Source organism: Vigna radiata, chromosome 2 (genome assembly GCF_000741045.1).
Source record: "Vigna radiata var. radiata cultivar VC1973A chromosome 2, Vradiata_ver6, whole genome shotgun sequence".
Classification (NCBI taxonomy): domain Eukaryota; kingdom Viridiplantae; phylum Streptophyta; class Magnoliopsida; order Fabales; family Fabaceae; genus Vigna; species Vigna radiata.
In genome coordinates this window covers 8,911,327-8,937,512 of record NC_028352.1, presented here as the reverse complement: position 1 = coordinate 8,937,512, position 26,186 = coordinate 8,911,327, and the positions used below count along the sequence as shown (strand labels likewise).

The window sequence follows — 26,186 nt, the reverse complement described above, 5'->3', positions numbered from 1 at the left end:
AAATTTGACCTTATCATAAAAAGGGAAAAAGTTGACCTTATCATGATGAACATGACATATAGAATTAGTACACCCTGTAAAATGTTGTACCCTGAAATAGTCGTATGCAACTATAACAAAAACCCAAAAAGTAATCCACAATGTCACAAGGTCAAAGCAAAAGTCAACACTCCTAGTTTCTTTTCTTCTATTTCATAGCAACAACATTTTACCAACGATTACGATCTTCTCGTTGCTGAGATTCTGCACCACTCCATTGAGGCCGCAATGAAATGCTACTAGATGCACCCCTACCTTGTCCACGACCAAAAGGTCTCTCAGATTGTGATGCTTCATGATTATGAGCATTCTTTGACTGATTCATGCGACCACTATTGTTATCATATGGTCGTGTCTGAAAACTGCTTGTGGACTTTTGATAGGGACCAGACTCTGATATTCTGAATTGTCTAAAGCCGTTCACAAAGTGCTGCGATGTGGTGTCACTAGTAGTTGTTACATGATCATTACGTTGTTCATGACTAAGAATTCTTTCATTTTTCACTGTATCAACTTTTCTTCCTCTACCCGAACCCCATCCAACACCAGCACCTTTGTGTATAAAGGAAGGTGCATTTGATGAAAAGCTTCTTCCATGTTGGCTATTTGCATTTGATGAAAAGCTTCTTGCATGTTGGCTACTTCCATTTGATGAAAAGCTTCTTTCACGTTGTCTATTTGAATATGAGAAAACCCTTGAACTATTGCTCTTGTTTTCACTCCTCCAGTTGTCTTGAGTTTGCACCCTGAGTTATCAAGTTGGCCAGTTAAAAGACAAGAGATTTTGTTTGAGATATGAAACCCACGGTAGAGGGGGAAAAAAGTACCTCTCAAAACGACTAAAATATCTCTGACGTTCATGCCAGAGTTCAGTTTCCATGATATCACCTTCAAAGATTTTCTATAAAAATTTGAAATGTTATACAATATACATACTTTTTCTTTCATCAGAAAAGAATGTTCTTTAAGTTTTACCTTCTCTGGAAGGCTCACATTCGATAGTAAATGAGGAATATGATTACTACCAGCAGGAAGCTCGTAATAGACACATCTGAAACATGAACGATGTCACGGTTATTGGAAGTTTACTCAAAAGTTGAATGCAAATTAAGAAAATGAAAACTGTGTTCAGATGTTAAATAGCATACATGACACGATCTTCTTTGTTGTCACAAAGGTCCAAGGAAGCTTCTTCGTGGCAAAGACTTATGGTACCCCCAATGCCATCACTGCTAAAAGTACCAAGAAAACAAAACAAAGGAAACACTGAACTGTGGGTTATTTCCAACACAGAAAAGTACATGCAAGGTTGCAATGTAGATCAAAGAAGAAACATGAAAAAATTATTAGAGAAAAAATTTACTAGAAATCACGAAATTTTTTGCAGGTTTATTTAGTCAGTCTCAGTTGTGATTTTGTGTTAGAGTCTGTTGAGAACCTTATTCTTGTGTCTAACTTGCAATTTGGGTCAACAGATAGAGAGCCAAATTTCTCTGCTAATTTGCTAGAGCTTCTAACAAACAAGATATCAGCCTTGAGTGAATTTCTTATGGCCTCATTTTCCTATAAAACACAATGAGAGAGATTTTGAGGAGATGCATAAAATATTAGCAATTGAAGTATTTAAATCTGTGTGGTGGTGTGCTATGCTACTGATCAAGTTAGTAGTTCACACCGATAATTCATTTTTGAGTTCTTTGGTTTCAGCCACAAGCCGGGTATCATCTATCCATGGAAGTTTGCAAATTCCCTAGGCAAAAGAGACACAAACATTTGTTTCCATCAGTACTTATTACCCTTCAAAATTTGAAAAAAAGAACAATACTAATTAATGCAAGAAACGTGAGTAAAATAACCTGCCAGGTGAAGCGCTTTCCTTCAGTATCAACTTCAAAATCTTAAAAAACGAAAAAAGCAATGATAAGAAACAGAAAACAAGTAAAAAGAACCAAAAACTGAATAAAATGCTTCAAACAAGATAAACTGGCTTACCCTGAGGATAAAAGTCAAGGATTCTAGATTTCTCATCTAGCATCAGTTGTGCATAGGCTTTTGGAAGAGCATGAGCACTACACAAAAGTAGAATCAGATATTATCATGGTAATGGAAATATATATATATATATATATATATATATATATATATATATATATATATATTGGGTGGCAAATAGGACCACATAAGAAAGTTACCTTCCTGGAGGGAGAACACTTAAAAGTTGATCAAGTGGTAAGAATGGGACACCTTTTTCAAATTTCACTCTCACTTGACTCATGCCCTTTAAATCTGAAGCAAATGGACCGTAGTGGAACGGATAAAACCTGTATATTGCAATGTTCATGTCAAAATATTTGGATTTTTCCATATTTGTATAATGCATTACCCATTAAAATTCAAGTTTTATATATATATATATATAAATTAAACCATATTGGCTGACCATGTCCACGAAGCAACTGCTGAAAAATAGTATTGAAGAACCCATACCAATCCTTCAGTGTACTTCTGGACCTACAAATAAATTTCAATCTATCACCACCACCACCACCATTGAAAGTAGAATAGCAAAAGGGACCCTGCTAGTGCAACTTATTTAAGGTTAAACAACAAAAGTCTTCCAAACCCAAACAAACAACAGTCGGCATAGTTGTTTGTAGAAACACATACTATTTCCTTCCTTTTTGCCTCAATTTCAGTAGGAGTTTCCACAGAAAACTTCGCTTTATAATATCTTTCTTTGTAACCAGGTGCTCCAAATTTTATCTGTAATGAAAGGTAATAAAAAAAGCATGTTTAGGAGCTTACTTTTCATGGACAATGTTAGTGGAAAGATAATTTAATACATGATTTACCAAGCAAATATCATTCTTATAATGAATATCAACAAACTTACTATACATGTGAATCTTTAATTGAATTAGACTGTACTATGTACTATAATTTATTCATATAGTGCATACCTTGTCAACTAGGAAATCTTCACTCAAAAGTAAGTCACTTTTTTGTCTAATACTTTTCTTCAATTCATTTTTTAAATCCTTTGTGTTTTGCTCGATCTGATAGTGAGGAGAAAAAAGGTTATTAACAATTCAACATTAATATGCTGCTGTAAGAGAATCCATGAAAGGTGTCAACAAACTATAAATGAAGACAGAAACTTCTGATTTACAATACAACAACTTACTTCAGCATGTGTAGCAGAAACATTATTCACCACAGCAGACAACTTTGAATCTGGTGCCTTCTTGATCACAAGAGTGCAATCAGAAGTATTTTCATCGTCAAGATCAAAGAAACATTTTCCATTCTTTTCTTCCCTCCTCTGCATGGAAAATCAGGGAAACACATGAGCCCAAAATTACAGTAAAATAGAAGGGATGAGTAAATTTTTCAAATATATTTCAACTTACGGCATCCTCATTATCTCGAATAAGCCTTTTCAATTTACGTTCTCGTATTTCAGATCTTTTCTTAAAGATTTTCTCTTCATATGCACCAACCTTAAGTATAAAGTTTTCAACTCTAGATAACTTCATAAAAGCAGCATTTTTTTCCCCAACCTGCTTTCATATCATAGGTGCACAACGATTTTTCGTAAAATAGATTAATGGGTTAAAAGGGTAACAGAAAAAAGAAAAAGATATGGACAAACAAAAGAAGGAATGAGACAGTAACAGTGTTACCCTGCTCATGTCCACTAGATGTCCTCCAAGAGTACTGAATTCTTCCTTGTAAACAGTCATTAGCAAATCAATGACCCCCTAAAAAAATTGGGAAAAACAAGCAATGATATAGCTAACCATGTATTAATACTTTATATTCAAAAAGTTTCCATCAAACCTCATGAATATCCAAAGATGGCAGGTGGGGCAGAAAATCATTTCCAGCAAAAAAGCACATGAAGATGAAATCATCAATTATCCTCTCAAGCTCAATAACGCTACAAGTCTTTGGAGGATTTTCTATCTTCATGTCTAACTCAATATACTCCCTCAGTAGCCAAATATGCAAAAACTGCACAGTTAAACTCATAAGACTCATGATCATATAAACAACAAAGCTGCAGTTGAAGAATGTAAATCAACTATTATACCTTGAAAGGCTTGGCAGCAAACTTTGGGTTCTGCTGAAAAGAGACATCCTGTACATGCCTAGAATGTGAGCTATTGTACAGAAAAGTAAACTAGTATATCTTCAAGAGTTTAATTTTCCTTTGTTATCAGTAGTCTCAACCAACAAGAAATCATTATTGACATAACTCTCAAGATAGTTATAACCAAAATTAACAAATCTATCATGCATAGCAGTTTGTAACTATATGAAAGTACAAAATTTAGAATTCAATCACAGACATTATAGGTTTATACACTATTTATTAATTTTTCACGCTAGGCTACACAGGTTATATATATATATATATATATATATATATATATATATATATATATATATATCTTGCAACATCACCTCTCTTAATATTGAAAAATGGGGCTCGTGAGTCGCCATTGCAAGCATTATCAGATCAGCATCCTGCATTACAGATGAAAAATATTGTCTTTATATTGAATATCAGAAGAAAGAATCTTTTGTCAGGACAACTTTTACTATGATTTACTTACCGAGCCATATAAACAGTGACAGGTATTTGGATCATACTCCTCCAGAGTACGCTGTTTGCGTATGTATGACATAATCTTATGTTCCCCTTCCCCGGGAACATTCGCATCAGAGAGAATTACCTAAGTTCAAAATAACAAGTTAAAAACAATAATATTTAGCTTGATATAAAAGAAGACAATAACAATGATTTAAGATATTAAGCAAGGGTGAATGAAGCATTCTTAGTGGTAGTTGAACTTTCTGAAATGTGGACAATGCATATCATACTATAATATCCTTCCATAATGAGTTGCAATTTATCCTTGAAGAGATATAGCCCTTAAGTGCCTTTGAGAGTTCATGCATGAACTCAGTGCCTGGTGTTATAACATTGGAATCTTCCACTTGAGATTCTTGTTTAGGAAGAACTTGTTTCCCTTCCATTTCAAATTGTTTCCTTAGCCTCTCTTCCTCAGCTTCCTACACATATAAAAGAGATAACTAAATGCAAGGCCTTAACTATGATAATGATAATAATTGATGAATAATAACCCACATGAATTTCTTTGTCCTTAGCAGCTCGGAATCGTCTTGAACGTTGCTGGTTCATTTTGGCACGTGGGGCAATCCCGTCTGTGCATGAGAAACACAGAACCTCTTTAGTTCAACTTTTCATCAGAAGACAAGCAAAGATACTGAAACACTATGCATTCATCCGAAGGTCTCAACTTTGACACTTAAAAACCGAAGGATATTGCATTTCTAAGACAATGTTCAGTTGCTAAGGCAAGAAAATAAAGAAGTATCAACTGGGGTTAATGATGAAAGTCTGGTGTCTCACTCACCAATAGCCATGTAGACGAGCTTGCGAGGTCTAACAGTGTCGACAAGTCTATCAATGTAGTCAAAGACATTTCTGAAAACATCTTCGAATGTTGTTGGAAGTGGAATCTATTGTCAACATGAACTTCTTAAGAAAAAAAAAAACAGCACAAGAATAAATAAAATGAAGGTATATGAACAAAAGTGAGTAACGAACATCGTCATGATCACTATCAGGGTGAAAACATGGATGGATGATGGCATTCATGTCAAGATACAAGTTATCATATTTCACTCCATTTGGGTCTTGCATGGCTTGGTCTACATCTTGCACCACCCTGGGATATTTATCAGTCAACCATCTATAGAACGCAGGCACTCCCATAGCTATTAATCTCCCAGTAGTTTCTGATTGATGAATGAATGGCTTAAATAGAGACAAGGAGAAAAAGAGAAACACTTTGAGTAAAGACAAGTTCTCAAAATAGGATGGCATTCTTGCTTTTATATGTCATATCAGTAACACTTTCTAAATATATTTTACATTCAAAGAAATAATGACATGGTTATTTTTTATAAAAAGAAAAAAGCAACAATAAACAAAACTGATATTTTCTGCACAAGAAGATTAACTCGTAGCTGAGTTGCAGCGAGAAGTAAAGGTTGGAGCAATGACTTAGCAAAGAAGTTAAGTTAGAAAATGAAGAGACTTAAAATGGTCTTTTCAAAACTCAGATTAAAGTAATCATTGTACGAATCAAAGTTTGACATCATATATATCTTTGAGAAAACAAGTTATATAATTTTAAGAAAGCTTCAAGAATATAATTTTAATCTTGATATTAAATAAAAAATATTTAAAAAACACATAAAAAAAGGTTGTAGTAAGTAAACAGTTTCAACACTTGAGGAAAAAAAAAGGTAACATAGAAAACTGAAGCATTGTCATCATTATGGTACAGTTACCGAAAAGTCGAGAACTAATGTTATGTACTTACAGCTTCCATTCGGTTCCAGAAAAGCTTGAGATAAAGTGAACATAATAAAAAAATAAGTAAAGGGATAATAATTCATTGTATTATTTACTCCACTTGTTGTTCCTTTGTAATTATTACAATAGAATTATTATTATTACTATAAATAGATAATGATGACAACCAAAAAATATATTCGAGTTTTCTTAAGATTCGGTCACCTAATACCGAGATGATACTTGCATTTGGTCAACCTAAACGTCACAAAGTGATACAAAGGCATTTCGGCACTTTGGGCAACTTTCTAGCGAAAAAAAGAAAAAACCACATTTCTCGTACGTATCGAAGATTTGGTCCCAAATTAACCATATGATATAGTTAAACTTCGAAGTACATTTTTTGAAAGATAATTAGCACAAAGAAAAACATTCATGACTTTTTATTTATTTATTTTGGAAGAGGATTAAATATGAGGAAGAACAAGATGGAGTGATGGGAATTGATATAAACGAATAGTTTGAGAAAATATATGGGAGGAGTGTATTGGTAAAAAAGGGAAGTGTAAGTAGAATTGGACTAATTGTTCTAAACATGTCCTTTTTAAAGATGGCTCACGCCATATTAACACAACTAGTAATAAAAACAATTTTGTTATTTATAATTATTAATTAGAGATCTCAATGAGACGATAAATGTTCATGTTTAAATGTTTCTCCCTCATTTATGAAGTAAAAGAAAAGATTATTCTCATACTTGTATGTATAAAAAATCTTATAGGTTGCAAATACATTGAAAAGGGATTTGGTTGTTTTTGAGATAATAGAGTTTGTAATTGTAACTCTTAATTTCGAATGTTATTCTTCTTTTCCTGCAAATTATGAATAAAAGAAAAAAAGGACAAACCAAATCAAGACGATAAAGTTAAAATTTATTTTTAAATCATTATAAAAAAGAAATAATAAAGTTTAAATATGTCTATTTATACTCTCTTTATCTAAATTATTATGAGATTTATTTATACTAACAAACATTTTAATTAGGGATGACAAAAATATTCGTGTCTATGAATATTTACAGATAAAATTCGTAACGGATAGTTGATATTCACGAATATTTACTACCTGCAACCTGTGGGTAGTGGTATTTTAATATCCATTTATAAACGGGTCGAATACGGGAATTATATTATCTGTACTCACGAATATCCACTACCAGCAAAAAATTAAAAAAAAAATTAATTTATATTTTATTAAGTTAAGTTTAATTAAAATTAACATTAATTTATATTTTACAAGGTTAAATTTAATTAAAATTAAATTTTAATTTATATTATATTTTATATATTTTTTGTAATTATATTTAAATTTTATTTTAATAATTTATAAAAATAATTTTTTTTAAATATTTGCAGGTATCCATGGGTATCCGTGGATATTTTTTAAGCGATTATCCGTGCGGGTAGCGGGCGAATTTCTTTTTGTCGGATCGAGTTGCAGATAGACACTATTCATGTCCGACCCGACCCGTTATCAATCCTAGATTTAATATAGTACTAAAACTTGGACTGAGAAAAAAATAATTATAATTTAAATTTAAACACAAATAACTAATTTTTTAAAATTTTAATATAATAAAAGTATCTACAACAATGAATTATTATGTTATAATAAACTAAATGCCTTGCATATAGTTGGTAACGATAGAGTTATATAAGCATACATTTATTAGAACAAATTAGAAAAAAAATATATATATAAAAAAGTTATCAAAATAATACTTTATATATGATAAAAATAAATAATAAATAAAATTATTAAAAAGAATTAAATTGTATATCTTAAAAACAATTTAATACATCAAAATTAAATGGGTATATATTATGATCAATCCAAACTTTTATATATATATATATGTTTAGATTGATCGCAAGTTTTTCTAATTTTGTATTGGATTGGCCTGTTATGATCTTTTCGAGTTTGTGTGGAACGGATTAGATATAACTTTTAAGAAGTTTTGTAGTGTTCACGGATTGCACTTCGTCCAAGAGTGATGATGACCCTCTTCTTGAAGGCTCCTCCATGCACTTGGGTCTAACTTCTATTGTTGCTTTTGTAAGGGAGATTCTATGCTTGTCTTTGAGTGTCAAGTCTGTACTATTAGCAAAGGTTTCTTTTGCCAAGGACGGGGTGTGGAGGAAACCTCTCATTCTCTAAGCTGATTAGCTTTTGGATCAATGTTTGGAGTTCAGGTTGATGTTGGACACACATGGCTTTTAGCTTAGAGTCGTATCCTTTGTGTTGCTCTTTGTTTTGTTGGATTAACATCTGCATTTGATTTTGAAAGGTTGTCATCAGGCCATCTCGTGACACAAATTGGGTTTGACTTCGGGTGGTGATCATGGAAGATTGAGGCTAGGAAAAAGTTTTATCAAGACCCTATGGTTGTCATAAATTGTTTTCTTATTATGATATGGAACATGGACCTTCGAACAAGTGACAAGATCTAAGTGAATTATGCTTTTGAGGGTTGGAATAGAAGGAAAGATCCACATACAAAAGACTTTTTTAGTTCAAGTCACTTAGAGAACTTAGACCTTTATAAATAAAAGAGAGTGTGTTTCCTGATAAAATATCATGTGTATTTTTAAGGTTTCTGGATCCTATGACTTATGTGATAAAAATAGATAATATCAAGATGATATCAAATAACACCAATAAAAATAATAACTTATCATATATATAATAATTAACAAAAATAATAATAATAATATGATACTTTACCTGATCAACCAAATATTATATAGATGTATGGTTAAAAAATATCATAACCTAGTCGAACTAGTAATATTTCGTCATATAATATGTTAATATATGAAAATTTAATTAAGAAATATAAGATGTCATACTTTTAATATTTTAAGTTAAAGATAACGTGTGTCCATATAAGATAAATTCATATGTCAACGTTGTATATCTCAAGTTCTCTTATAAAAATTCTCCACATTTCAATACTAATTTACTAATTTTTATTTATTATGATGTAAATTTTCAATTATCAATCTACGGTAACAATTCTTAGGTTCATGTTTTCCATTAAACACAATCTAGAAAAAGTTAAATAATATGTTTTTCTAATATATTATTTCCTTACGTCTACATGAATTTATCTCTTTTTTTTCATCAAATTTATATGATATAGACTAAGAAGTTAATGCATTGATCTAGAAAACAAAATGACGTTGTTTATTCTATGAATGTTCACAGTGAAAAGACTTAGATTTGATAGATTGTTGATAAAAAAGGGAATGAAGTGAAGATGAAAGGAGGGTGGTAGATGATGAATAAATGATCATGCATTTAAAAGGGAATGGAGAATGCTTTAAAGTTTCAACCTCCATCTTTGCACCTTAGACCCACCACACCTTGAAGGTAGTAGAAAGTTGGTGGAACTCCTTAATTCATTTTCCTTTTAGAATCTCTTCAACTTACTTTTCACAAAGTTGTCCCCACTTCATTTCATCTGCATTCAATCATGTCTATTCATAGCTTACACATCTTAGACTCATAATATTACAAGTTATAATTAGTCTATGATGACTTTCAAAATATTCATGACAAACTAAAAAATTAAAAATCCATTAATGAACCACACTTGTCTTTCAAATGTGTTTCTTTCCATTATTTTATTTCCACATGCATATGAGGTGCCCAAAGGAAAAAAATAATAATAATAATAATTTCTTCTTTGTCTTTTTCTGAAAATTAAGATCGTGAAATGAATTCTTAGATAGACGATGTAAATGAATAGATTTCATCTACCTTTGGTATTAGTAAAAGAAAAATTAAAACTAGCCCACGAGGCACGTGTCGTCGCTCTAAACTTAAATTAAATACCAGGTTATGAAATGTGATTATTTTTTATATGTTGCGTAAACAGAGGACATGATCCTAAAGCTATGGAAACATTGATGAAACAAATTCAAAGTACAATTAAATATGTCAGAAAAATGAGTGCTCCCTTGTTTGTTTTTTTCTTTCTTACATTTTCATGAAATTCTAATATATTGTCAATAGACTAAACAGAATCGTAGAAGTAAAGGATCCAAGATGCAATCTCCAACTTTAAGAGAACCATGGTCAAGTGCACATATAATACACGACAACTTACACCAAATTTCCATGGATTTCAAGTCAATAGACCTTACTCATCACTTAGTTACTTATTTTCATTATTTATTCAAAAAAAGATAGTATCTATATTAATTTATTGTAATTTTTTATCGTGGGAATCCAAAACTAAAGATTAATTAATTAATTAGTTAGTTAAATAAGTTTAAAACACTCAGAGACCCAAAATAACCAAGTTTATTATCCATGATTACGCCGTTTATTAACTTTATTATAAATAGAAAAACTTGTGTACGTATCGCGTAAAAATTGACTAAAAATGTCAAAATGTTTGATCCGTAATCATATGTAAATTTTGCTCTCTCGACACTAAAAAAGAAAACAAAAATGGTGGAAATTGAGGTAGAAAATAGAATAGTTATTTAATATATAAACCTTAATTAACCTTTTATCCAAGTAATTACTTCTAAAAAATTTAAATACAAAACTAAAACAAATAGAAGAGAAAAAAAGAAGATAAAACACTGGTGAAAAGATGGTTGAAGCAGCAGAGCAAAACCTGAAAACCTCTTCTACACATCAACGCTACAACTTTGCAAGAGGTGGAACTTCACTCCTTCGGCATTGCTCCGATCTCCGGCGAAGCTAATATACGCGGGACAGTTAACATAAATGTGGTACCTTCCAGAGACCCAAGTTCCGACCTTCCACTTCACTCTCCCGTTGATCTTAACGTTGACCATAACGGTGCCGGCATTCTGGTCCTGCTGCAGGGAAGCTAGAACAAACGGCGCGACGGGGACGGTGTTACCGTAGAGGAAGGGCGACCAGACGGTGAAGTCGTGGTGGCCCTGGTAGGTGTCGGGGAGGGCGGTGGGGAGGGAGATCTGCTGGCTACGGTAGGAGGCGTGGAGGTGGAGTGCGTGGTAGTAGACGCCGATGCGGGAGTTGGGGTTGTGTGCGGAGAGGGTGACCTGCATGGTGAGAGAGAGGGTGTTGGGGATGGGGGAAGAGAGGTTGAAGGTGAAGAGAGTGGCGTCTTGGAGGGTGAAGCGGGGCTTCGCCGGGCGGAGGATGACCCATATGAGGAAAACAAGGAAGAGGACTAGGAGGATGAAGGCGGCGACGCCGACGAGGACGAGGCGGATGAGACGGCGGCTCGAAGAGTGGTGGTGGCCGCAGTCCTTGGTGGACATGGTGGTTGTTGGAGAATTACTTGGAGGAATAATGGGTTGGAGTGGGACGTGTGTGTGAATGAATATGAGTAAGTATATATGTAGTGCAAATGCAAATAATAATATTAGTAATAAATAAATAATACAAAATGTATGTGTTGCTTATTGGGTCTGCTATGCCAATTTCAGAAAATTTGTTTTGATGCAAAAAGTAACGTGTGAAGACCTACCGGCCAGAGAAGAGTGAGGAAAGAGAAGTACGCGTCTCTTAAAACTCAGTACTATTGCATTAGTAATTTTTTTTTTTATAAAATATTAAAAATATACAGGCAATGAAAGTTAATACTAATAAATAACCTTCTCTTTGGAGAGATTTTCACCGTTCTAACAAATTTAAATTCATAATATTTGAATTATTTATAATTCAGTTTTTTTTAAATAACTTATTTAGACGAAGTAATTAAAATATTTTAGATTTTAATTTTTAATTTATATAAAGTAATTTAATTTTTACTTTAAGACGTTAAATATGAGTTTAGTTAGTTTTAGTCAGAGGCAATTCGTCATAATTTTTACATTCTTTGAATTATGATAAAATATCTTGATTTTTACTTTGAATTGATTTTGGAAGACTCAAAATGAGTCAATTAGGCATGACTTTTAGTCTAATTAACTCGTTTCAACTTTTGACCTTTAACTGAAGTTGATTGATTTCAATTAGTCTAGGTGGATTTGACTCAACCTTCGGTGTAGGTTAGTTTGGTTTGACTTTTGACTTTAGCCAACTTGGTTCAACCTTTGGTTTGGGCAGACTCAGTTCGATCTTCGACTTGGACCAATTCAATTCTACCTTTAGCTTGAGCTGACTCGACTCAACCTTCAACCCAGACTGAATTGATTCGACCTTCGACTCAGCTCGACTTTTGATCTAGAACGAATTGGCTTAACCTTCGCCTCAGACTGACTTTGTCTACCTTCGTCCTAGGACGACTTGGTCTACCTTTGACTTAGATCGACTCAATCCACCTTTGTCTTCAACCCAAGCTAGCTCGACTCGACCTTTGATTCGAACCAACTCGACTCGACCTTTGACTTGAGTCAACTCGACTCGGCCATGGACTCGAGCCCACTTGGCTAGGTCTTCGGTTCAAACTGATTTGGTTCAACCTTTGGTCTAGGTCGACTTAATTCAACCTTTAACTTCATAGTCTTAATTGACTTGATTAAGCCTTCAGCGTAGGCCCACTCAACTCAATTCGACTAAGTCTTCAGACCGACTAAACCTTTAGTCAAAGCTCACTCGACTCACCTTCGTGTATTGAGTAATTGTGAAAAAAAAAATTACAAATTTTTTATACTTTTAAAACTATTTAATTTTTTTATTTATTCATTTTAAATACCTTTTAAAATTCTTAATATTTGATTTTTTTTTGTAATTACTCTATCAAAACAAACCCTTTAGTATAAAATAAAAATTCTTTAAATAAATGAATTATTCTTCTAAATTTTCTCATCCCAATATAATATAAAGGTTGAATAGTCTAGCAGAAGAAAGTAATAGAAGAAAAATAAGAAAATTGAAATTAAAAGAAAAAAAGTTTGTGGTGAAGTGTATTCACATACGAGACACGAGCATTCGAATTAAATTTAAACAATAACTTACTGTCGAACATTTTAAGAAATTAAGTTGTTTACAAAGTGTTTGAAAAAAATGTCTACCTTCCCTTTTTGGTTTAGTTTTAAATTCAACTTTAAACTAAATATAATTACAAAGTGTTTTAATATACTTTTAATTTCTTTAATCAAGTTTTATATTCTCTTCCATCATCGAAAACTAAAGTTTGATTTTTTCTTTGGCTCCAAGGGAATTTCCTTTTCTGCATTGCCCTACAAAAGGACACCAGGTGGCTTAAGATTTCTTCCATTCTCTCTTTGTATTTAGCTGAAGATTTAGTTTGTTCGTAACGTGTTTTCCTCACAATATTAATGACGTAATTTATTTTAATTACTTTTTTTTTTTTTGAGGAAAACATGATTAAATTCATGAAGAAGGATTTGACCCATCTCAAATTAGTGTCATTTCAATATTCTTATGGTATTGCTAAGGCGAAGAACACACTTTCTGCTATATCGCTTAAAAGTTGATTCACTTGCATGTATGGATATAGTGTGAAAGTGCTACAACATAATATGGATATAAGTGGAGAGTTGCATTGTTTTACTGTTGGAACATTTATGAGTAAATAATTGTCAGAAGTTGTCTGTGACATGTGACTTAAGGGTGTTAGATGGTTTTATTAATTATTATGCCATATGTGTTGATGTGCATTAATGGAAGTACTATATAGTTAGACATTTTGGAGATCCATTGCTATAATTTGAAATGGACTAGACTAGTGTCCCTTCATTTCAACTATTCAGTCGGTGGAATTGTAAAATGCCAAGCTTTCTCTTCCAAAATTGCATTACATGCAACTGATTAAGGCAATAAAAAGATGTAAATGCAGCGTAATTGTTTATATTTTGAAACCAATATTTATATAATGGTTTAGATTTTCGTGATGTGAGATTAAATGGTGTTCTTTTAATGAGTTTGAGTTAATGAAAGAGGAATGATTTGTGGAATGAAACATTTTTTTTCTATCCATTGTTTTATTATGATATTTGAGATAATTAAGAGTAAAATATTAGTTTTATCTTTAAAATATTTCCTTTGAGATGATAAAATTAAAGATAAAAAATGATGAAAGCCTATTCGATTTTAGAAAGAGATAAAATCAATTTCACATCATAGCGAAAAATAAAGAAGAACCCGTAATGAGTTACAAAATTTGTGTAACCGATTATAACAATAGAGTATTTAATTTTAAAGACATGATTAATCGATTCTAGTGTGAATAGGTCCTGGTTTTCATGGTTTCAATTCTTTTTATTTTTTTTTTCTTTCAAATTCACTTTCATCCACTTTAAATCCTTTTAAAAAAACAATACTTAATTTATTTTCAATTTTCTTCAAATTTATATATTTTTTATTCCATCAAATCTATTATTTGTGCTAGTAAAATAGTACTAACATTATTTGTAACAGTCAACTATACGTGCAAAGAGTAATTCAAATTAAAAGAAAAAAAAAGTTGTTAAATAAGATTTATATATATATTTACTTCTATCAAAATTTTCTCGTTAATTACTTTTTAAATTGTTAAAATTTATTTAAGATTTATGATTTATACGTATATTATTATATAATGTATACTTCTACATTATTATATAAAAGAAGTTCTTCATATTTTTTTTTCATTCTTTACTATTCAATAATTCAAGTGACTGTTTTTAATTTTAACCGTTTATAAATTTAATTGTTTTAGAAATAAATAAATAAAAATGATCTACAAAATAAATAAAAATATTTATAATCAAAATTGTAAAAATTATTTATATTTAATTATTTTTTTTTATAAAAAAGGGGAACAAACCTAGACATATGTATTTTCACTAATTTTTAGTAAAAATTATACTAAACATTTTACTTTTATGCCATGCCATGTTATTTTATATTTTATGTATATTTTTTTTTTATAGGTGATCTATGATTTAATACTATCATATAATATATAATATTTTGTTTTCTTTTTGATAAAAAAGGAGAATGAAAATTAACAACATCAATAATTAAAACATAACTACAAAAGTATAATAAATAGTTTCCATAGTTTCTTAAAATAATTTTCTTTCTAAAGTTAAGAATGACAAGATGGGTTGATCTGTTTCATTTTAGTACAATCTACATTTGATCTTCATAAAATAAGTCAAGGCTATTCATTCTCTTTAAATAATACAGACAAATTTCTCTATCTCACAAAACATTTAGTATTTAACCGACTTACATAAGAAATTTTCTTTATAATTTTTCTTTCAGTATAGTATGTAAAATATCATAATGTAGAGTTTTTAATAATCTTACTTTTATTTGATTAAAATATTAGAAATAATATTATATATGTCTACTTTTTAAAATAAAAAATACTTTTATTTTTATTTTAATTTTTTAAGCACAAATTTGTTAAAAATTTATACCAAATGTATAAAACTAAAAAATAATAGAAATCAATTTTCAAATAATTAAAATTATATCTCTAAGAAAAGCTGAAGGTCTTTTGGCTCAGACAAGCTAAGGATATGCCTATAGAGCAGTCAAGCAAAGTTAATTATTTTGATATATATGCATCATATTTATCTTTTGTTTATGAATGTCATTGAATCTTACAAATAAAGAAAAGGGGAAGTGGAATTTTCTTGGATCCTACACTTTGTATATCCCATAACAACAAAAAGATAACAGATCTTTTGTTCTTCACAAAATGATTCAAAATTAAAGGGAACAGACAAAATATAAAAGCCATTGATGGAATAAAGCAATACACAGTCACATGATACCCTTGCTATGTGAGATTCCAATGGAGGGAAGGAAAAGCATATGATAAAAAAGAAGGTAAGGAATATTTTCAATCCAAAAATCTTTATAATTCTATGGTTTTTGTATTTCTATACCATGTTTGGTGTATATGTGAAAGAACCAAAGTTTGTATTAAGAGCGATTAACAAAATTAAAAATTAAGGAAATAAAAAACCAGTATATATAAATGGGACACTCAAATAAATATTTATTCTTTTACGAAAATCTGCAAGAATTTAAATATTTATATATGAAATAAATTTAAGTATTAGCAATATATAAATAGAATAATTATGAAATAACAATACAATAAAATATCATGTCATAATTGTAATTAATTAAAAAAATTATATTTGGATTCCTTTAGCAAAGCGAAAACAAAGTTACAACTGTCAAAAAGACACAAACACAACATGATAAATTTTCTTATTTAATAAATAGTCTTGATTTTGAATGTAAGAATATACGGGTTTGAGTCAAATATTTGAAGATTTTGATTTATCCAACATATACGTTATTCCATTTGAAACAAAAATATCTTTCATCAAATATAGCTTTCGAGAAATGGAAAGAACATTTCATTAGCAATAAATATATATATATATATATATATATATATATATATATATATATATATATATATATATATATATATATATATATATATATATATATATTAGAATTCAACAAGTATAATATAAGAGAGCAATTAGGAATTTGCATACGATAGTATAAAGTATACAATCATTCAAATTATAGGCAGAATTGAAAATTTTACAAGTTTAAGAGTATTTCAAAATACAGGATCTATGTAAGAAGTTTTAAGAACTAGGAGCCATGCTTTTCCTTCCAATGCTTGCTCCAGAGGTACCTCATCTACTTCTGCTCACATCCAAGTGGATGATCATTGTAAAAGGAAGAATACAAACATATAAGACATAGACAAACAAGCAAAGGTAAGCTAGGTTGAAAAACATGCAAGTTATCATACAACAGTTAAAATAGAAAGTCATGTACATACAAGTAACTTGGTAAAATACCTTATCATGTTACTACAGAAGCTAAGCTCGTTCAGACTTAGAATGAATATAGATCTGGGGCGGGTTGTGCACTTGTGGTGGCTTCTACTGCTTTGCAAAACCATTGTCAATGGGTTTCACTCTACCACACACAAGTGTTAGTCCGCTATCGCGCAATAGGCCTCCAAGAAGCACCTACACTAGGACCTCCTACTACTCCCACCACACGCACCATTCCTCTCTAAGTGAGAATGAAAGACCGTTAGAGTTTTAGGATAACCCTCCACGAAGAAGCCTCATATATTCATTCTAAATATTAAAACGATCTCACCTAGGGATCTTACTTTGATTCTCAACCTTACCATTTCGATCAAGTTATACTCCTCTTTGAATTCACAAAATAACATTCCTTACTTATATAATCATATACAACACCATATCAAACTATAAGTGTATCATACATCATCAACCATGTAAAACAAAATAAGAAAAGAGTTGAATTAAAATGAATTGGATCACACAGTGCACAAGGTCGCAAGGTGCGACCTGGGATTTTTCGCAAGGCGCACCCCATGCGCTAGGCAAGTCACCATACAGAGGCTACAAGCCTCACATTCTCGCAGAGCGCCTTTCCTGCGCTATTCTAATTAATTTGCTTATTTCCCAGACCACTACTAGTAGAAGAGCGATCCTTCTCGCAACGCGACTCACCAAAAAGAGGAGAACCCTCTAAAACGATTTGCATAGCGCACGAAGTCGCTATGCAAATTTCCCAAGGCAGAGAGTGCCTCTCTGGGTAGCTCGCTGTGCGACTCCTCTCGCACAACGAGTCTGCAGAATCTACAGAACGAAATTCTGCAGATTTGCACAACTCAACTACTCCAAACTTGTTCTAAGCCTTCTGGTGAACTTCTAACACTCCTAACTTGATCTATATGATGAATTAAACTTGCCTAATCCATTTTAATACTTTCTAACCTCATTATCTAGTGATTATGCTTTGATTTACACTCCAAATCTTCAATTTCATCAACCTAGATACCAAATTCTAAATCAACCACTTAGAAACTATTTTTAACACTTTTAGCACTTCTAATAAGTCATAATTGACTTACTTACACTATCTAAACTGCCAAAACAGCCTGAAATACCCAATTCAAATTTTGACTACCTTGGTTCTCTTCATAGGACCTAAAACTCTAATATTTCACTTGACTATCTTCTATTAAATTGTTTAATATAATTCATTCTGTCTAAGCACTCAATATTATCACAACATTGCATCAATACTAGTTCATAAGCATCCAATTCACAGTTCATAACAAAATCAACCAGCGACACATGTTCAAATAGGCAAAAATCACAAAGTTTCAAATTAGCTATAATCAAAATCCAACACAAAATATTCACATGCATTCTATCGCAATTTCTCCTAATTCTAACTCATGCAACCCAAGAACTTCACAGAACAACACAAAAACCTCATCTTCCCTTACCTCTGGATTAAACAGTACCGTACACCGAAAACCCTGATAGCTCTCTTGTAACTTAAGAAGACTAGGTCACAATTTGGAGATTGAAAGCAAGTTTCAATACCTAAATGAAACTAGAATTTGGGGGAAAGTACAAGGAATTATATGCACAAGATTTTGTTGCATAATCCCAGTTTAAAAACACTGAGAGAGAAAAGAAGAAACACTTACTGGATGAAAAACACCAATTTGATCGATGAAATTGAAGCCCACGATACCAGGATTTTTTAAGTGTTCTTTGATTGTGAAATAAACTATTCAATGAAAAAAAAAGGATGAAAGAAGGTAAAGAAAGAAGATAAAGTTGCTTTGAAGGTGACACTAGTTTTGAGATAACGAGGGAGCTTAAAAAAATTTAATACGTATATACATTGATTTGTTATTTAACTTTCAGCCCCTCTCATTTGCCCACATGTTCACTTTCTAAGTTGCTCTATTTCTAAATCTTTACATAACACAGGTAAATAATTTCACCCGTAGAAAGATGGAATAGTTTGGGAGAAATACAGATATGAGATTGAAATATAGCAACTTAAAATTAATGAGAATACAATGGAAATATTTTTTTTTTCTTCCTCTTTTCCCTATCTAATCAAGTAGTCATCAGTAGTTAAGTCATCAAAGCCAATAGACATCTAAGATGAAAATATTAGAATTTTATTATCTTTATACATACATATATATATATATATATATATATATATATATATATATATATATATATATATATATATANTATATATATATATATATATATATATATATATATAAAACAAATTTAATAAAGATTATATTTATTAATTTTCAAAATCTTTGACTAAAATGTAATAAAATTTGAGACATTAAAAAATTTAAATTTTAAATTAAAATATAGAGATTGAAAACATATTTAATAATATATATATATATATATATATATATATATATATATATATATATATATATATAATATTTTAAGTGATACCCGCTCTCCGTAGGATATGGGCATGTGATAATTACTCAAGCCATTCTATAATTCTTTCGTGTGAATTCTTCTTTCTAACAACTAATGGAAGTACAAAGAGGCACCAATTTGAAACAAAATTTATTCTTATTCCAGTTCTTTACAGAAATACATATTACAATGCTGATATAAAAGAAACACATTGCAATCCATATATATAAAAAAGAAAAAACACATTGCAATATTAAAAAAAAAAAAAGCGTAATAGGAATTTATAAGTCATATTATACAAGTAAACAAATCAAAATAGAAAATAGAAAAAAATTCTAAAATATTATTTGAGATATTTTAAAACACTGATGATTAATTTGAATACTAATTCGTTATATTTCAAAGATTTGAGTGCATATATCTTGATCTTAGATTTTGAGAAGTTGTTGTATGCAATTATGGTCTCTTGTGGTTCTTGCACCAATCTTTCTACCATGGACGATGGCAAAAATGAGTCACATCTGCACTACCGTCCTGAAGATTTCACCTCCAAAAGCAGCTACACTGCAGCCACTACTTTCTTTGCATTTCTTGGAGAATGGATGATCTTGTTCATCACCTTTTCAATAGCCTTGTTCTTCATTCCTCTCACCTCTTCCTTCACTCTTCAATCAACCTCCATTTCCCTTCTCAAAACCACAACACCCCAAAACAACTTCACAGCCAACTTGGCTCTCAGTTTCTTCGTCGACAACACCAATTCTTTAGGTGGCTCCATCAACTACGCTTCTTTCAACGCCTCCCTCTTCCACCGCCAAAACAGACTCTCCAGTTTCTCTCTCCAACAAGACACACCACCGTCAACACTACTGGCTAAGTTTCACAATGTCTCTTTGACAGTTGATGAATGGGGTGGTGCTGTTGAAGCATCATCGTGTGGTTTTGCGTACTTGGACTTGTGGTTCAGCGTCGATACTGAGAGGGACAAGCTGCAAGGCCATTGCGGTGAGGTGAAGTTTGAAGTATGCAGTTCCTATGATGCCACCAACGTTTCACCATCCTTTCTTGCATCGTGTGATGTTTACAGTGCCTTGGTTCACAAGATTAGGCTCGGTGTGTTACTGTTGTTGATCCTTCTTCTTGTGAGTGCAGCGCCAGTTCCACTACTCGTCGAACAATTCTTTTGCTTTGAATCTTGATTCTACTTTCAACTTTTCTTGTATAGGGTTTTTGTATTTTCTCATGGATCTCCATTCCATGTGATGTCACACTAATATCTTTTAGTACGATCGAATTATTGTATATCCATTCTCGTGGTACCCTTCAATCCAATGTAAATAAACAGCTCTTGATCAAAGTTTTATTTGTACATTTCATTATTTCTGTTTTCTGATTCAGTAAAATGATAACATGCATTATTCAGTGAATCTTTTGCTTGTCATCGTCTGAAAAGCACAAGAACAAGCTAAAGGAGAGGAATGTGCACAACATCAAACTAAAGAATACACGGTCAAGATACAGCTGAGTTCAACCTTTTGTGTTGAGCACTTGAACTCAATGGTTAAACGTAATAAAAAAAAATATAACGTAGAATCTGAGTTAATTCCTTGTGCTGTCAACAAGTTTAAACCATTGGCTTGCAGGTTCACAAGTGTTATCTTTGGTTAGACATTTGCAAGTGTTGGTGACAATGATGTTATTGGTGTCTACATCAAGACACACCCCAGAAGAGTTATTGATTTGAGCTGATAGATGCATCTTTGAATCAGAGATCATTTCCCATCTTGAATTGGGAGCTGAGCATATATTACCAATTTTTGCTTGCTTCCCTTCTCCCTCTGCTTGTAAACAGAAATAGGTACCCTTTATCGATAATGTGTTTTGGTCTGTGTACTCCCATTCATCAGAATCAGAACAAGGTCCCAACCTCAATGCCTCAACCAGTGATTTTCTTATGATGCAAAGACCTGTCAAAGGATGAAAAATCACTTTGTATGGTTTTGCTTCTGATAAACCTGGCCCTGAAATATATCAAGAGAAATACAATATAAATCACTAGTATGCTGTTATGAAAACTTGTTACAATCATGCAGATGGTCATTTCTTCTGAATAAGGTGTGTTGTTTTATGATTGTTTGTAATACCTTGAAAAGGAATTTGAATAGCTGAGATCCTTTGCAAGAAACTAGGGTTTCTAACCTCACTCCAATCTGAATTGAGAATACCATAATACTCATTCATTCCAACAACTCCTTGTCTTATGTAGTAACTCCCACCAAGTGTCCACAAGGCCCAATCCAAGTCAAATTGGGCTGCAAATGCCATGAAGCAGTTTAGGTAGGTATTGTCATTGGCATCTGAGCCTCTCAAGTCCAGCCCAAACTCACTGACAAATAATGGGAAGCCTTGGCCCAAAAGGAACCCTGCCCTTCTCATCACATTTGCTGTGACTTCTCCACACACTTGGTTTGCATTCTCTGAGGCCCATGTTTTACCCTCACTGAAGCTGTACCAGTGCAATTCCAACACCAGTTTTCCATTGAAGCTCAGCTTCACTGCTTCCTCTTTCATGAATGATAGGTCAGTGTCAAAGTTTAGACCAGAAAGAATCACAAGAACTTCTGGATTTGCTGCATGCACTGCTTCTGCTCCCTTTGGCATATACCTATGCTTTCAATCAAAATGTCTCAAGTTCAATCTCTAATCAAAGACAAAATAGAGTTTAATAAAATACAGTGAAATTCAAACTTTATTCTATTTAGTTTAATTTCACTTGAATAGACTAGATTAGACTCCACAAGGCTTATTTAATTCGGTCTGAGATATATTTGATTAGTCTTGGTTTGAAGTGGTTCAACTCAATTCGATCTTACATAAATCTGATTCAACTTGACTTTTTTTATATTTTTGACTTGATTTGCTTTCACACGAGTTTGACTTGATTATATCAAATGTAAATTCGATTCAACCATAATGTAAACTCTATCAACTTTAACTTAACCTATACAAAGTCTAACCTACGCTCTAACCAAACAATCTAATTATACTTATTTTGTTATTGATTCTTATTATAAATGTAATTGTAAATCTTCTACTTATCCCTTCAACACTCAAAAATGTGTTCTTTTACTTCACTATTGATATGGCTTCTAATAGAAACATGTAACGTGGATAAAAGTTTTAGCAAGGTCCATAATAATAATTTTAGTAAATAAAAAATCAACTATTCAAATTGGAAATCACACTAAGAATATGTTAACTAGATCTTCTATATATAGTACTGGTTAATAAAAAACGCATTTTATTCACATTCACAACAGTGCATTGAAGATCACATGAAAAATATATTAATGATACTTTTCAATAAAGACAGATGCTAGGGATTAAAGAATAAGAAAAAAAGGAAGCTCTTTTATTTATCTTTTCAAGATTTTTCAGTTAAGAGTTAATGCAGAAGTTTTAAGCACTCTCTCATCAGCATTTGGTAACAACTGTACAGAATAAATGCAAAGTTCTTGGGGATTGTTTGAATTTACCTGTACCATTGGTCGACATTTTGTTTAGGACCTCGTAACTCATTTCTCAAGCTCATGCCTACCACATTACTCACCCCTCTGAAAAGGGTAGCCATATTGGTAAGACCCATAATCCAGAGGTCAGGATCAAAATATTGGTCCCCAAAGAAGCCATTGCCGTCCGTGTTACTACAGCACCACCCTGGTTGGCTCACGTGATTGTCCAAAATCACCATTACATCATTCTCTCCTAAGCTTTTCACCACTTCCTGCTCCAGACAGATACTTTAATAACAATTACTGCTTCATAGAAACCTGCATCATCATTCCAAGTTCTAACCACTAAAAGCAGTTGTATTCAATTTGAGAGATTTAATTAACTTTGCCACACCAAGGAGACTTAATTTGAGAGCTAATTAGGTGATGAAATTAATGAATCATCATTATGACAAAGAAGAGAGATTAGTTGCTTGATTAAATATAACATAACCTTGACATTCTCTTTGGATGGTGCAAGTATAGAAATGCTTCTTCACTAAATAAATGTATAACTTTTATGAATAGAGAAACTAGCAGCAAGAACTATTCTTTATTTGTGTTCAAAATGTGTACATGATTAAGTGGTGGCAATAACAATAAAAAAAGTAAGTTTTATGTTTAAAGTGAATCAAATATGGTAACAACAATGAACTAGGTAAGACCATTATAACTTGACAATGCAGTACCTGGTAAGCTTTGATGAGGGGAAGATCAATGATGGAGGGGTTGATGGCTTGAACAGCATCGATGGATTGAAGAAGGCCAAGGTTTTGGAAAGAGTTTCTGACAGTGAGAGAAGCAAGAGAGTGATTGGTGAGCAAGAAAAGTGGCCATGTGAGTCTCACACAGTTGAACCCCATAGACTTGATTCTCTTGGAAATCATATCCAAAGGTTGTTGGTTTAAGCCCTCAGCAACAACACCATCCAAATGGGACACCCAGTTCACACATGCTAGCTTCACCCTCTTCCCACTTTCACTCTCAATCCACCTATCATTTGTGTGTAGCACAAAACCCTTCACACTTTGAAGAACTGTCACATATAGCAGCACTGTTACTGCTCTTTTTGCTACCATAGGGATCATGTTCTCTTGTGTGAAGGATCTTCCACACTCACAAGTATCAGAAACACCCTTTTTCTCTGTGCAAATCTTAACACATTGTGTATTAAAAGTGTCTCGTGACTTCCTTTTATTTTCCCAAACAAAGAACTATTAAAGTAAACGTTTCACAGTATTCAAGAGTTGTTTTGTTTTTATGGATACGTTGTCTGAATATACACTAATTTCTTGGTCATGCTTGCTCTTTAATTAGCTATGGTTGGTATTACTTTCCAACTACTCTCTGTGAAGGAACCATTGGTAATCAAAACATGAACAAAAGTCTTTGTCAGATACCATTAATTTCACAAGTATTGATGGGATCAGGTCAGTTTTCACCATCACCTGCGGATCACAAATTAGTCTGAATTGAAGACTAATAATACTTTTGCATAGGGTGGAAGAAGAAAAAGAAAAGTTATAGTAAAAAGTGATATATATATATATATATATATATATATATATATATATATATATATATATATATTGAATTGGAAAAAGAAATTAATAATGAAGAAAAATGAGTAAAAAATTTATAATAAATTGAATTGATGCAATCTAAGAAGAAACTAAAATTAATTAACTCATATTATGAATTATCATATGTTCCTCTTTTAGTTTTAATTATAATGAATATAAATTAAAGATGAAATATAAGTAATTGAAAAACAATTATTTTAAAAATTGGAAATGATATAAAAAAATTATGCAAAATTTAAAAACGAAAATGTTTAAATAATTAATTATATTCATTTTTTGAAAATTTTAATTGAAATAAATTAAAGTATAATAAACACATTTTCAAATGAAAAATAAAATAAAATCTTTAACTATATATTAGCTTGCAATAGTTCCTTGCTGGACTCTTGTTCAATTCCTCCATTTTAAATAAGAAGCTATTGAAATACTTTAAAATCCAAACTGAAATTATTCGAAATGTTTAAATTGGAAAAAATTATTAAAAAAGTTGTTAATATATAATTGGTTCACAGTGCTATATTAACACTAGGAAATTTGATGACATTCATTTGACACTGCTTACGTGTCAATTTTAATATTTTCCTTTTTAAAAAAATGAAACAACGATTTCCATCATGTTAGAAATATATGGACACTTTTGTAATTTTGAATGGGTGAAAAACTAGATAGTATATTTGGGAAAGCTAGGTTCTTTTCCACATTCAAAGCACAAACGAGTTTACATCTATTTTAAGCTTTATGCATTATCAGGAAGGAAAAACTTTTTTTAACAATTTTTTTTAACAACTTTTTTACAACGCATACGTGGCAGCTTGTGATTGGTCTGTTTTAAATATTTTTTAAACATAAATTCAAATAAATCAATAAAATGACGACACATGTCAAAAATATCATTGTCCTATGAGGAAATATGGTTGGATTCATTCTTTTGTCCTTTGTTTGGAGATTTTCATTTAATAAATAAATTGATTTAATTTGTACTTATTTATTAATTATTTGTAAATTTTAATATGAAATTTGTTGTCAAGCAATATCCTCAATTATGCTCATTGACACCTTTTTTTAGCCAAATTCCTTCACAACTCTATATTGCTTCTCCAAGTAACCAAGTGTCTCCATTATTCCGGTAAATTTTTTTTTTCCTATATCGTACTTATTAGTTCAAAATTTAATTAAATAAATATTTAGATGGTTACATAAATTTCTTGTAAGAAAATTTAATATAATTAATAGCAAAACTTAGAAAGAAATATGATAGGGATTGTGAATTTAATTGAAGAGTTTAAAAGATAAAGTGAAAGAGAAAATATAGTGGATTGTATAACTTAAAAAGAATTCATAAATGTATCCTGAAGTACACAATTTAAAAAATCTG

At 31.4% G+C, this 26,186-nt stretch overlaps 3 protein-coding genes across 3 annotated transcripts; all 3 read right to left on the bottom strand.

Annotated features, from left to right (window-relative positions):
• Window positions 1-36: 36 nt before the first annotated feature.
• LOC106779905 (5'-3' exoribonuclease 3-like) lies at window positions 37-5,255 on the bottom strand. The gene is made up of 21 exons (XM_022775645.1): window positions 5,195-5,255; window positions 4,927-5,118; window positions 4,659-4,778; window positions 4,507-4,569; window positions 4,133-4,180; window positions 3,880-4,053; window positions 3,723-3,800; window positions 3,450-3,599; window positions 3,224-3,361; window positions 3,000-3,095; window positions 2,707-2,802; window positions 2,480-2,550; window positions 2,232-2,360; window positions 2,032-2,108; window positions 1,896-1,936; window positions 1,715-1,789; window positions 1,478-1,602; window positions 1,188-1,268; window positions 1,015-1,090; window positions 867-940; window positions 37-785 (listed from the first exon to the last, which is right to left on the bottom strand). The coding sequence occupies exons 1-21, from the start codon at window positions 5,246-5,248 to the stop codon at window positions 209-211; spliced, it is 2,535 nt and encodes an 844-aa protein (XP_022631366.1). The 5' UTR covers window positions 5,249-5,255; the 3' UTR covers window positions 37-208.
• A 5,724-nt stretch (window positions 5,256-10,979) lies between these two features.
• On the bottom strand, window positions 10,980-11,928 carry LOC106755848 (NDR1/HIN1-like protein 1). Its single transcript, XM_022775642.1, has one exon. The coding sequence runs from the start codon at window positions 11,755-11,757 to the stop codon at window positions 11,134-11,136; it is 624 nt and encodes a 207-aa protein (XP_022631363.1). The 5' UTR covers window positions 11,758-11,928; the 3' UTR covers window positions 10,980-11,133.
• A 9,219-nt stretch (window positions 11,929-21,147) lies between these two features.
• LOC106779897 lies at window positions 21,148-24,377 on the bottom strand. The gene is made up of 4 exons (XM_014668111.2): window positions 23,918-24,377; window positions 23,214-23,461; window positions 21,822-22,342; window positions 21,148-21,698 (listed from the first exon to the last, which is right to left on the bottom strand). The coding sequence occupies exons 1-4, from the start codon at window positions 24,314-24,316 to the stop codon at window positions 21,277-21,279; spliced, it is 1,590 nt and encodes a 529-aa protein (XP_014523597.2). The 5' UTR covers window positions 24,317-24,377; the 3' UTR covers window positions 21,148-21,276.
• Window positions 24,378-26,186: the final 1,809 nt, after the last annotated feature.

What these genes read in the sequence shown, in the direction of transcription:
- LOC106779905 (XM_022775645.1), bottom strand. Translation starts at nt 5,248, where the DNA reads ATGAACCAGCAACGTTCAAGACGATTCCGAGCTGCTAAGGACAAAGAA. An exon ending in TTGCTGCCAAGCCTTTCAAG is followed by an intron (nt 4,054 to 4,132) that starts GTATAATAGTTG and finishes TTAACTGTGCAG; the next exon opens with TTTTTGCATATTTGGCTACT. An exon ending in CCTTGACTTTTATCCTCAGG is followed by an intron (nt 1,937 to 2,031) that starts GTAAGCCAGTTT and finishes TCGTTTTTTAAG; the next exon opens with ATTTTGAAGTTGATACTGAA.
- LOC106755848 (XM_022775642.1), bottom strand. Translation starts at nt 11,757, where the DNA reads ATGTCCACCAAGGACTGCGGCCACCACCACTCTTCGAGCCGCCGTCTC.
- LOC106779897 (XM_014668111.2), bottom strand. Translation starts at nt 24,316, where the DNA reads ATGATCCCTATGGTAGCAAAAAGAGCAGTAACAGTGCTGCTATATGTG. An exon ending in CCCTCATCAAAGCTTACCAG is followed by an intron (nt 23,462 to 23,917) that starts GTACTGCATTGT and finishes TGTCTGGAGCAG; the next exon opens with GAAGTGGTGAAAAGCTTAGG. An exon ending in AATGTCGACCAATGGTACAG is followed by an intron (nt 22,343 to 23,213) that starts GTAAATTCAAAC and finishes TTGAAAGCATAG; the next exon opens with GTATATGCCAAAGGGAGCAG.